The following is a 12,547-nucleotide window of genomic DNA, read 5'->3' on the forward strand; positions in this document are numbered from 1 at the left end:
AAACTATTACAAATAAAGGGAAAGCTTTAAAAAAGATTTGACAAAGTTAGGAAACAATGGAAAAGCTCGTCTGGGATTAGTTAAAAAAAAGTCTAGCAATATAATTAATGCCAGTCAACAACTGGATTTATGCAGAACAGGTCTTGTCAAATAAACCCAATTTCATCCTTTAAGGAGAGAACACATGTGGTTGATCAAGGGAACTGTACAGATGCAACGGGCTTCAATTTCTCTGAGTCATTTGATTTAGTAGGGGAAAACATTGAGATAAAAAAATAAACACTGTACTATATCAGTAGAACACATGTTAAATGGAATAAACTGGCTAATTGACAGATCTCAGAAAGTAGTTTACCCCTTTTTCCTGATCATTTATGCATATATTGAATAGGACTGGCCCCAGTACAGACCCCTGGGAGACAGCACTATTTACCTCTTTCTATTCTGAAAACTGTCCATTTATTCTTACCCTTTGTTTCCTATTTTTTAACCAGTTGCCAGTCCATGAGAGGACCTTTCCTCTTATCCCATGGCAGTTTACTTTGCTTAAGAGCCTTTGGTGAGGGACCTTGTCAAGGGCTTTCTGAAAATCTAAGTACATTTTATTCACCTGATCCCCTTTGTCCACATGCTTGTTGACCCCACTCAAAGAATTCTAGTACAGTTGTGAGGCATGATTTCCCTTTACAAAAATCATGTTGACTCTTCCCAACAAATGATGTTAATGTATGTGTCTGACAATTTTGTTCTTTACTGTCATTTCAACCAGGTTGCCTGGTACTAAAGTCAGGCTTACGGGCCTGTAATTTCTTGAATCACCTCTTTAGCGCTTTTTAAAAACTGGCGTCACATTAGCTATCCTCCAGTCATTTGGTAGAGAGGCTGATTTAAATGATAGTTTATATACCACAGTTAGTAGTTCTGCAGTTTCACATTTCAGTTCCTTCAGAACTCTTGGGTGAATACCATCTGGGCCCTGGGGACTTATTGCTGTTTAGTTTATCAATTTGTTCCAAAACCTCCTCTAAGGACACTTCAATCTGCGACATTTTCTCAGATTTCTCACCTAAATAGAATGGCTCAGGTTTGGGAATCTCCCTCACATCCTCAGCCGTGACGACCGATGCAAAGAATTCATTTAGCTTCTCCGCAATGCTCTTATCATCCTTGAGTGCTCCTTTAGCCTCTCAATCGTCCAGTGGGCCGACTGGTTATTTAGCAGGGTTCCTGCTTCTCATGTACTTATTATTATTATTATTATTATTATGATTATTTGCTATTTCTTTGAGTCTTTGGCTAGCTGTTCTTCAAATTCTTTCTTGGCTTTCCTAATTATATTTTTTAACTTCATTTGCCAGAGTTTATCCTGCTTTCTATTTTCCTCAATAGTATTTAACGTCCCATTTTTAAAGGATGCCTTTTTGCCTCTCACTGCTTTTTTTACTTCGCTGTTTAGCCACGGTGGCTCTTTTTTCCTTCTCTTACTATGTTGTTTAATTTGGGGGATACATTTAAGTTGAGCCTTTATTATGGTGTCTTTAAAAAGTTTCCATGCAGCTTGCAGGGATTTCACTTTGAGAGTGGTAGCGTTTAATTTCTGTTTAACTAGCCTCCTCATTTTGTGTAGTTCCCTTGTCTGAAATGAAATGCGACAGTGTTGGGCTGCTGTGATGTTTTCCCCATCACAGGGATGTTAAATTTAACATATTATGCTCACTATTACCAAGCGGTCCAGCTATATGCAATCAAAGGCTGAAGAAACTGGGTATGTTCAGTTTGGAAAGGAAGAGACTGAGGGGGGACATGACAGCAGTCTTCAAATACTTGAAAGGCTGCTATAAAAAGATGGAGAAAAGTTTTCTCTTGCCACAGAAGGCAGAACAAGAGGCAATGGGTTCAAAGTACAGCAGAGCAAATTTTGATTAAATCTCAGGAAAAGCTTCCTAACTGTAAGAACAGCCGGGCAACGGACCAGATGCCACAACAGGCTGTGGAAGCTCCTTCAATGGAGAGTTTCATAAGGAGGCTGGGATGGTTCAGATCCTGCATCTTTGCAGGGGGTTAGACTAAATGACCCTTGTGGTCCCTTATGTGGACCAGGCCTCAGTTACCTACTGGTCTTAATAGTGGGGTAACTGTGTCAAATGTAATGGCTTGTGCAATGCAGGAGACCAGAATGGATGATCTAATGGTCCTTTCAGGTCTGAAACTCTATCAATTTATTGATAAAGAAAGTAGATCAGGCATTTATATTCACTGTATTTCATAACACATGAACAAGGGGACATTCAATTACATTGAAAGTCTGAACATATAAAACTGATAAAAGAAAATTGTTTACATAATACCTATTTGGCCTGTGGAACTCCTTGCCACAGACATTATTGGAGCAAAGAGCTTAGCTGAATGGCATTCACAAATAGATTGGCCCTTCTAGGTGGTGCTGGGGGCACCACCATTAGTTAAGGCTGTCTGACACCTTCAATTAGGAGACCTCATTTTCAGTTGCTTATAAATTAGCCAAACTTTAAGCATTTGGACTGAAATTTCCCATGCAGTGTGTCTGCTTCTGGCTGATTTTTTTTTTCAAGCATAACAGTTCAGCCAAATTCTGAAATTAAGCTAGGAGAAAACATGTCTGGCCCATGTCAAGTAACAGCCGCCCAAGGCCCTTCCCGCTGGTGGGAGCAAGAGCCCTGAGATGCTAGAGGAGGAGGTGACCGTTTTTGTGCATTAATACCTAACTGTCTCCCGAGGCCTCTACTCAGGGCTTGTCTACACTACCTGCCGTATCGGTGGGCAGCGATCGATCCAGCGGGGGGCGATTTATTGTGTCTAGTCTAGATGCGATATATCGACCTCTGAGCGCTCTCCCATTGACTCCGTACTCCATAGGCAGAGTTGACAGGAGAGCGTCAGTTGTCGACTTACTTCAGTGAAGATCTAATTATGTTGACTTCACCTACGCTATTCACATAGACAAGCCGTCAGTTCTTATTCCAAGGGGAGTTTGCCTCAGTGGGGCCTAAGCAAACTACTACAGGCTACAGCCTCAGAATTTGGCTTTTGTATTGTCCATCTTGAAGGATCCACTGTGCCACTGAAATGCAGCTGCCTAGGGGCTGGAGGCCATGAGTTGCGGGTGAGGGGGAGGGCACATCAAAGAGGGACATTTTGGCCAGTGATACTGCAGCAAATTCATCCCCTGTGGGAAGGGCCCTGGGATGATTAATGGCTGCACAGAGCGGAAACGACCCCAGAATTATTCTCTATCCCATTATGCCCATGTAGCACTGGGTTTGTCGAGCAGGTGAGCTCCTCAGCAAGAGATGGGTACCTGTGAATCCTGAGTCAGACGTGTCTTCCTTGGCAATCCCCCTCAGGTAGCCGTGTCCCACACCTCTCTCACCCCAGCATCTGCAGCAACATCCCACACTGAGAGTTGAAACTGGGGTGTGCACTGTTTATAATATAGCTCTGTGAAATCCCAGGGGGTTTCGTTCAGCGTCTAGTGGAGAAGTAGCATCTGAATGTAAACAGTCTGGAGACAAGCCTGTCTGTGCTTCTGTGTTCTTTATCCTCCTTAAGGAGTAAACAGCAATTAAGGGACTTTCCCAAAGGGAGATGAGAACTCTTGGGATCACTGCTTAGTCAGAGATGAATTGGCTGCTATGTGCATTTGTGCATATTTAAAAATTATAATGGATTAGTAATAAACCTAGGGATAATTCTGAGACCTCCATAGGGTCTGATACCCTGTAAATGCCCAGGAGGGAAGTGTAGAGAATAGACAGAGAAATCCAGAGAAAGATGCCTTAGGGGAGACATGAACACATTCTGCAAGCACACAGGGCTGTTGCTAAGGGATCAGAGATCTGTAATTCTCATCAGTAACTATCATCATACTGTGCAGCACCTTTCACTGAAGGATATTCAAAAGACCTAGCAAAGGAAAGTCATCATGAATGTATCCCCATTTTACAGATAGGTAAACTGATCCACAGGGAGAGTGACCTGACCAAGGTCACACAGAGAATGACAGACAGAACCAAGGAGTCCTGTCTTCCCTGCCATAACCATGGTCTTTCCATAAATAATTGAGCACATGACAAAAGGGAAAAGGACTCATGGTCTAGCAGGGCCTGTTCATGTGGTAGGTGTGATGGACTTCCCCGAGGTGTAATCTGGAACTGGGGTTGACCCCTCTGGCATACCAGTCTGTGCCCCCTCTCACACTGGGAAGCTCTGACAAGCTGCAATTGTCTCCAGGTCTTGTATTTACACAGCCATACACAGGCAGGGACACACCCAGCTGCGGTTACATGAAAGCTTTTACTAGCCACTCATGAACCAACAATAGAGAGGCTCTAGCCACTTCCCCCAGCTCCCCAGCCTAGGACCCCAGAGCTGTACTGTCTTGCCCTAGTCAAATTCCTGACCAGTGTATTACCTGGTCCGCCCCACCTCAATGTGGAGAGGACAATGCACCAGCCCCTGTTCCTGAGCAGATTTCCCTTTGCATTTCAAATCACACACTGTATTAGGTAAAAATATATAAACCAGATTTATTAACGACACAGAAAGATCGACAGATCAAAGTTAGTTACCTACGGAAAAAAACAAAATTACAATCTACGCAATATACGAGGAGTGTGTCACTCTGATGGAACAAACAGTCCACCAATCTTCCATACACAGGCTAGAAATCTCCTCAGCCTGGGACCACAGCCCCAGTTCAGTTCTTGTTTCTAAGGTGGTTCCAGGTGTTGAGTTGTGGAGGGAGTGAGGGCAAGAGATGATGTCAATTCCACCTGTTATAGCTTCTGCCATGTGGAGGGAACTTCATTTTTCCAAGCAAAAGCCCCCAGCGCAGTTAGTGGAAAAGTTCAGGCACAAGATGGAGTCCAGTGTCACATGAGCTGGTCACATGCCATTGTATGCTTTGATGAGTCATAGCAGGCCTTTCACAGGAAAGTCCATCAGGTGGGGAGAAGCTTCTTCTAAGGCCTATTGTGTTTCTTAATGGGCGTTACCTTGGCTGGTTCATCCACAATGTATTGGCTAGAATGGATGTAAAGTACCTTGTGGGTGTTACCCAGGAGCAAACACATCCAATACTACTACATAGTCAATATTCATAGCTTTAGGTACAAAAATGATACATTCATACAAATAGGGTAATCATATTCAGCAAATCATAACTTTCCCATTGATATCTTATGTGACATATGTTGTATAAAACACTTCATAATCACATAACCATGGTAAATATGAGGGTGCCAGGGTGTTGCTTTGGGCCACAGAATGTCACACCTCCCCCCTTAGTTTACTGCAGGAGTGTTAGTCACTGACTAGTGCGGAGGCAATGTGCCCAAGACTCTCTTTAGCTTTTGACCATACAACTCTCAAGTATTGCAAATATTGTGGTGTTACCCACAGTTGTTTGTGCAAGGTTCTGTGTACCTTTTAAAACTTCATAGAGCAGCCTAGTGATCTCAAAAGTCAGCAAGTGTGGCTTCTCTGGGTCGCTAGAGAACCTCTTTGTATCTGAGCAGCATTGTTAACCATTGTGCTTTTTCAATTGGTGATAACTCAGTACAGATATTCATCAATGCCGTGACTGGGAGGGCCTACGTTTCCCCTTTCACACAGCAGACCAGGTTTATTATGGTTTCCTGCTGTGATAAGCTTTGAGTCTGTGTACAGGTGTTAGCTGAGAAGTAGTATCCTCACAAGGCTTCTTGTTTACTATTCTAGAACGTCCAAAAACTTTCATTGAAAATCATGAGTGTTACACCTTTTCATAGGATTTACCATCAGTAACAAATTCTTTCTTAAAAATTATAAGAAAGTTCTAATATTATTAACAAACTTTGCATCATGATATTTAACCATAACACCAAATCTTTTATCACAGGCAGGCATTTCCAAGTATTTTTATTATACCACATCTTCTGCTTGGAGAGTTTGGTTTGTTCAATACCCATTGTGTCTTTAAACACCTCCCTGAACTTTAATATGTGTTAAATTACTCATTTTCCTTTCTCCTCAGTGTCCGCTTCAGAAGGGATCTCAGTCTAAGGTCATCTTTGGGGTCTTGTTATGCCAGGGTCTGGTAAGGTAAGGTTATAAGGGGACTTCATTGACTACAGGTGCTCCAATTAACCTGTAGCAACCCTCCCTAGTCTAGAGGGAACCACGCCTTAATTAGCCTAGGGCTTATATATCTCCCCTCTATCACTCTCCCATGGCTCCCTACCCTGCCCTGCCACACATGACATCACCCTTCTTTTTTACCCCTTTTATCCTTACCCAGAGACTTCCAACGAGTCTGTCTCCTATTTCATTCACAACCTCAGTCCAAGTATATACTTATGAATTTTATGAATCACACAAAGCCTTTCAAAGGTAGTGAAGTATTCAGCAATATCACCTGACTCACTGCATGCAGGACACAGCTGTTCCCATTTGTGGATTTTTGGAGAGGTGAGAATCAGTGGAGTGGGAAGGTTCTGGTTCTACTTTTCCAGCTAGTCCAATTGGTTTTTCTGCTCTCCTTCTTTCTCCTCAATTTCTTGTTGTTTCAGTTCCACAGCCCTCCTGTGTTCAGCCTCCTCTCTGGAAGCGTCTCTCTGCTTTAGCTCCAAAATTTTCCTATGTTCTGTTTCTTTTTCTACTGCCTGTAATCTGAATAGCTCCAATTTCACAATTGTTTCACTGTTTTCCCTCGTTTTACTTCTTTTCTGTCCCTATATCCTGTTCCCGAAATAAGAAACAGGAAGAAACAAACTGGTAACCACTTTCACTGACTTATAGCCACCACACTTAACATCTCACTTAAAGTCTCCACATCAGTGTATCAAGTGCAAATCTTTCTCAGAACAACAAGTTGGGCATTTCACACTGCTCGCTATGCCACTGTGACAGACTTCCGCGGGGTGCATACTGGAACTGGAGTACCTCTGAGCCCTCTGGCATACCAGTCTGGGAGCCCTCTCACACGGTGATAATGTGAAAAGCTGCAAACCCCTGCAGGTCCTGCACTCACACAAACATTCTCAGGAAAGGACACACCCCGCAGAGTTACATGAATGTTTTTGGCAGTCACTCAGGAGCCAACAATAAAGAGGCTCCAGCCAATTTCCCCCATATCCCCAGCCTAGGTTGTACCATCTTGTCCTGGTCAGAAGCCTGTGTCAATTACAGGAATGGTGTACAAGTGTTGTATTGTGTTTAACCTGGATCTGGATATCTCCTGTGCTGTCTAAAGTAGAGGAATTGTTTTAGCAACCCCTTTTGCAAAACCTGGGTGTGTTTGCTTCAGAAATCATGGGCCACAAAGAGAGAAACTAGAAATAGAATGAGCCCAAACAGGAGCTCTGGGAATGGTGTGCTGAAGCAATTGGAGAGTCTGGGGGAGCCAAGCAAAACTAGTTTCGGGACCTTGGCATTCAGGTCTCCACTACCAGAGGGAAGCACTAGAACAGAAGCTGCACCCGAAGATTGGGCTAGAAACCCAGAGCCAAAGACAGGGTCTGAATGCTGCTCCGACTCAAAAGCACATGTGTCTAGCGTGTGGGACCCAAACATACCTTCTGGTGGGTGTCCACCTGCGGGAGCTTAAGCGAGGCTGTGACAGCAAACCTGGAGCTGCTACATGGATGCTAGGGGACTATGTGTGGAAGGGGAGTGGGGCTGAGCGGGGAGGAGTCCACAAGATGTTCTCTTCACCCAAATGTGGCTCCTCTGGCCTCAGTGTTTCCACGAGTGGTCTGGTTCCTGGCCTGATCCAGTCAGAATCCCTGAAGGAAATGTTTCCTGAATCAGGCAGTGCTGGTTTGGGGGCAGGGAGATGATTTGTCTCTCCCTTGGAAAGTGCTCCTCAGAATGGCCTCCCTCTCTCTGCCACTTGGAATGTGCATACAAGGTATGTCCTGTCAGATGTGAATGGGAAAGTTATGATTTGCAAAGTATGACTCTCCTGTTTATATGCATGTATCATCTTTGTGTCTGAAGTTATGATGAATGGTGATGTACTGGTATCAGAGGACCAGTGCGAGTTCATGGCCAGAGCAGTGGGGTTCGGGGGTCAGGACTCCCGGTTCCTATTCTCAGCCCTACCACCTACTCATTGTGTGGCCTTGAGTAAATCACTTTAAGACTGCATGGCTCACTCAATCCATGACACGGGGATCATACTGCTAGCAGCCTAGATAAAGAGATTGTAGATGTAGTGATCAAAAGCGTCACACAGAGCGAATGTTAGACTCAGCTTCACTGTTCAGCTTCAGCCCCTGGGCAATGGGTGCCCTGTAGTTCCAGATAAGGTGCTGTGTATTTGTGCAAATAGCCGGCTAATGGTAGCTGTGCCGTTTATCTCCCTCCCTGTGAGCTACCAACACCACCTCGGCCTCTGCCCAGCATCCTGCCTTCCCAGCTAACACAGGGGCTTGTCCTTCCACCTCTCTCAGCTGTTATCCTCCTAGCTTCAAAGCTGATCCCTTGCCCTGCCCCCAAGGCCTGGCTCAGGGCAAAGGGGTCCCAGCCCATCCCCATTGCAGGGACCCTGCCAGCTACAGGCTCCCAGCTGGGAGTAACAAAAGGGGTCGGAAAGCTAAAGAAATAAGGCACACAATGGTCTCTTCCCTCAGGACTTTGTAGCCAAGTTTTAGGGCCCACAAGCTGTATGACGCACAATCTCACCCACCAGCCACTCAACCCTGCTCCCAACCCTCAGCTGCTTTTATGTGATTTCCTGGTGTCCCTCTCCACTCCTGACTGGCCTGTCGGCCCCAGCACTGCTTGCTGCTGCACTCCCTGCAGGCTCCTTGTCAGGCTGCAGCAGATCCTCTCTCAGCCCCAGAGCAGAGGGAACTCAGCTGGTGAGGGAGACTCAGCGAGTGACGGGGGGAGAAGAGGAGTGAGCGAGAGGGTCAGCCCCTTGCGGGGAAAAGCGCAGAAGTGGGTGGAGCCTTGAGATGAGATGTGGAGCAGAAACTGGGCATTGGAGGGAGAGGCAGGGCAGGAGGCAGGACATCAGTGGTCCAGTTACCAGAAATTAACAAGGTGGCAACTCTATGAGTTAATGAGTTGTACACAGACCCATTCCCCAGTTTGTCACGCTGACAAAGCAGACTAAGGTCAGGAAATGATTTAATGTCTTTCACTGATCAATAAATGTTTCAGGGAAGAGGGCCCAGGACCAAGTCACCACCCAGATCTGCATGGAACTTGGTCTGAGATCCAGAGGACCAAGAGAAAAACGGAGTCCCTTTATGAGTAATGAGCCGGAGAAGCCTGTCCCGGATCTGTTTGGTCCTCACACCATAGATGATGGGGTTCATCATAGGGGGCACCAGGAGGTACACATTGCCAATGATAACATGGAAATGTAGGGGCACATTGTGGCCAAAACGGTACGTGAGGAAGGAGAAGAGTGCTGGCATGTAAAAGGCTAAGATGGCACAGAGGTGGGATCCGCAGGTCCCAAGAGTCTTGAGCCGGGCATCCTTTGTGGGGAGGCTGAAGATGGCCCTGAGGATCTGGATATAGGACACGGCAATAAAAAACACATCCGCACCTGTCACAAAGAATAGCACAAATAGGCCGTAATAACTAGCGATGTGGATGTCAGCACAGACCAGCTTCATCACAGCCATGTGTTCGCAGTGCGTGTGGGGAATGATGTTTGTTCTGCAATATGGCCACTGACTTGCCAGGAGGAAAGAGGGCAGTATGATGATGCCACCACGCAGTACCACAGCTAGCCCGATATTGGCCACCACGGGGTTTGTCAGGATGGTGGAATGTCTCAGGGGATGGCAGATGGCCACGTAACGATCCAAAGCCATGGCCACGAAGAACCCAGACTCCATCACTAAAAAGCAGTAAAGGAAGTACATCTGGATGAGGCAGGCAATGAAATCGATCTCCCTGGAATTGAACCAGAAAATGCTCAGCGTTTTGGGCAGGATGGATGTAGACAGGACCAGGTCTGTGACAGCCAGCATGCAGAGGAAATAGTACATGGGCACATGGAGGCTTGGTTCCGTCTTTACGATGGACAGGATGGTGAGGTTCCCCAAGATGGCTATGATGTACATGGTGCAGAAGGGGATGGAGATCCAGATATGGGCTGCCTCCAGCCCAGGAATGCCCTGCAGGATGAAGGTGGAGGGGTTGGTGAAGTCGGTTGTGTTGGAATCTGACATGGAGTAGAGAAGAAGGTGTCCAACTCTGAGGTAGAACAGTGTCTCCTGCACGTTCCGTACGTTCATCAGACTTTCTGTGTGTGCCCAGGCTCTAGGGTGATGGTTGCAGTATAAATGCCTGGATGGAGAGATAATGTTAATATGAGACAATACATGCACTACTGGAGGCTGTTCTCATGGGTGAAGCAGATTGGTCGCTCTTCACATCCTGAAAATGACATTTTCATTATTCAGATAAATGAATTATGAAACACTGACCCTACTAATGCCAATTCCATATTTTATGGTCCTCTATGTGTCAGTAATTCCTACAGATCGTGGTGTGGGAATCCTTAATAGGCACCAGCAGGAAACCGGAGTGTGGATACTGGTTATCCATAATTATTCCTTAATGCAATGAATCCCAGGCTAGAGAGTCCATGCTGTAAGGAGTTCCCTATTTAGCCCGGTGCTCAAAATCTGAGAGTGGAAAAGACCAAAGCTTAGCCGAAACATGTACAGGGGGAAAGATCCCAGCTAGACCAAGTGTCAGGGAAAAGACCTGGGCCTCATTGATAGAAGCTCCATGGAAACAGCTGTTCATTTGCAGTACTGGCCAAAAGAAAGACAATGTTCTCATACCTAAGAAAGGGGATACAGGATAACCGGCTCTGGACACGCACTCAGTTGTGGTCACTCAATCTCTATAAAGGATATAGCAGATAGAAATGGGATTTCCGAGACAGGCTTTCAGAATGGGGGAGGCTGCGAGATGCGGACACACTGAAAAGTCTGGGAATGTTTAGTTTAGAGAAGAGACAAGTAAGGTGTATATGATAGAGGAGAGGAAAAGATACAATGGAACTGATTACGTTCAAATGAACAGAGAACAGTTCCCAACCAGTAATACCTTTAGACACTTTGTGCTTCCACAGATATGAGGCAAATTATCAGAAAAATGGATTGGGAGGAAAAAATTAGACAGGAAACTGGAAAGAAAAAGAGGAAATTTTATTGGAAGAGTTTGTTAGATAACTTAGAAAGCCACAATTCCAAAGTCAAGGAAGTGGACAACTTTGGCTAAAAACCTGGTTTAGTGACAAACGGAAGGCAGCTATTAGGGGTGAGGAAAGCAATATATAACAAATGGGAAACAGGGACATAGACAGCAAGCAATACAAATTGGAAGTTATGAGCACTGATAAAGGACGTTAGAGACATCAGGGAAAAACCCATGCTTGGCAGGGCTAAAGATCACAAAAAGGAGGTTATTAAGCATATTAAGAAAAAAAGAAATCCGAGAAAAGTTTTAGGCCAGTTCCTAGAGAGAGAAAGGAAACTTGTTAATGTTGCAGAAAAGGTAGATGTGTTCAATACTTATTTTTTGTTCTACATTTATAAAGAAGCGGTATGATTTACTCATATCACCTAAGATGATTTAATACTTTCCAGTCCATTAGTGGTCAACGAGGATGATAAACAGCATCTACAATAGAACCTTAGTGTTACAAACAACCACACATCTCATTTGGAACCAGAAATACGCAATCAGACAGAGCAGAGCCAAAAAAATAAAAAAAAAATAAATAAATAAATAAAGGAACTACAGGACTGCACTCTGTTTAATGTAAATTATTAAGACAAAAGGGAAAGTTTTAAAAAAGATTTGACAAGATTAGGAAACAATGGAAAAGCTGGTCTGGGATTAGATTAAAAAAAAAGTCTAGAAATATAATTAATGCCAATCAACAAGAGAGTTTATGGAAAAGAGGTCTTTTCAAAGAAACCTGATTTCATCCTTTAATGAGGGTACACGTTTGGTTGATCAAGGAAACCACAGAGATGCAATAAAGTTTGATTATCTGAGGCACTTCATTTAGTAGGGGAAAACATTCAGAAAAAAATATGAACAGTCTACAATATCAGTAGAGCACATGTAAAATGGACTAAAATCTGGCTAACTGAAGGATCTCAGAGAGCTGTTGTCAATGGGCCATTGTCAGTGAATGCGGCTCATTCTGCAAGAATCAATTCTAGGCCCAATACTGTTCAATATTTTCATCAATGGTTTGGAAGGGAATGGGAAATCACTGCAAATAAAATTTTAGGACGACCCAAAGATTGGCGGAGTGATTATTACAGTGAGGAGGCCAGAGCGGGAACACTAATTGATTCATAGATTCATAGATTCATACATTCTAGGACTGGAAGTGACCTCGAGAGGTCATCGAGTCCAGTCCCCTGCCCTCATGGCATGACCAAATACTGTCGAGACCATCCCTGATAGACATTTATCTAACCTACTCTTAAATATCTCCAGAGATGGAGATTCCACAACCTCCCTAGGCAATTTATTC

The 12,547-nt window shown here is 44.5% G+C and overlaps 1 protein-coding gene across 1 annotated transcript; it reads right to left on the reverse strand.

Annotated features, from left to right (window-relative positions):
* Positions 1-9,182: 9,182 nt before the first annotated feature.
* On the reverse strand, positions 9,183-10,211 carry LOC128846986 (olfactory receptor 52R1-like). The gene has a single exon (XM_054046327.1). The coding sequence runs from the start codon at positions 10,209-10,211 to the stop codon at positions 9,183-9,185; it is 1,029 nt and encodes a 342-aa protein (XP_053902302.1).
* Between the last annotated feature and the right edge of the window lie 2,336 nt (positions 10,212-12,547).

This window comes from Malaclemys terrapin, chromosome 1 (assembly GCF_027887155.1).
Source record: "Malaclemys terrapin pileata isolate rMalTer1 chromosome 1, rMalTer1.hap1, whole genome shotgun sequence".
Taxonomy (NCBI): Eukaryota; Metazoa; Chordata; order Testudines; family Emydidae; genus Malaclemys; species Malaclemys terrapin.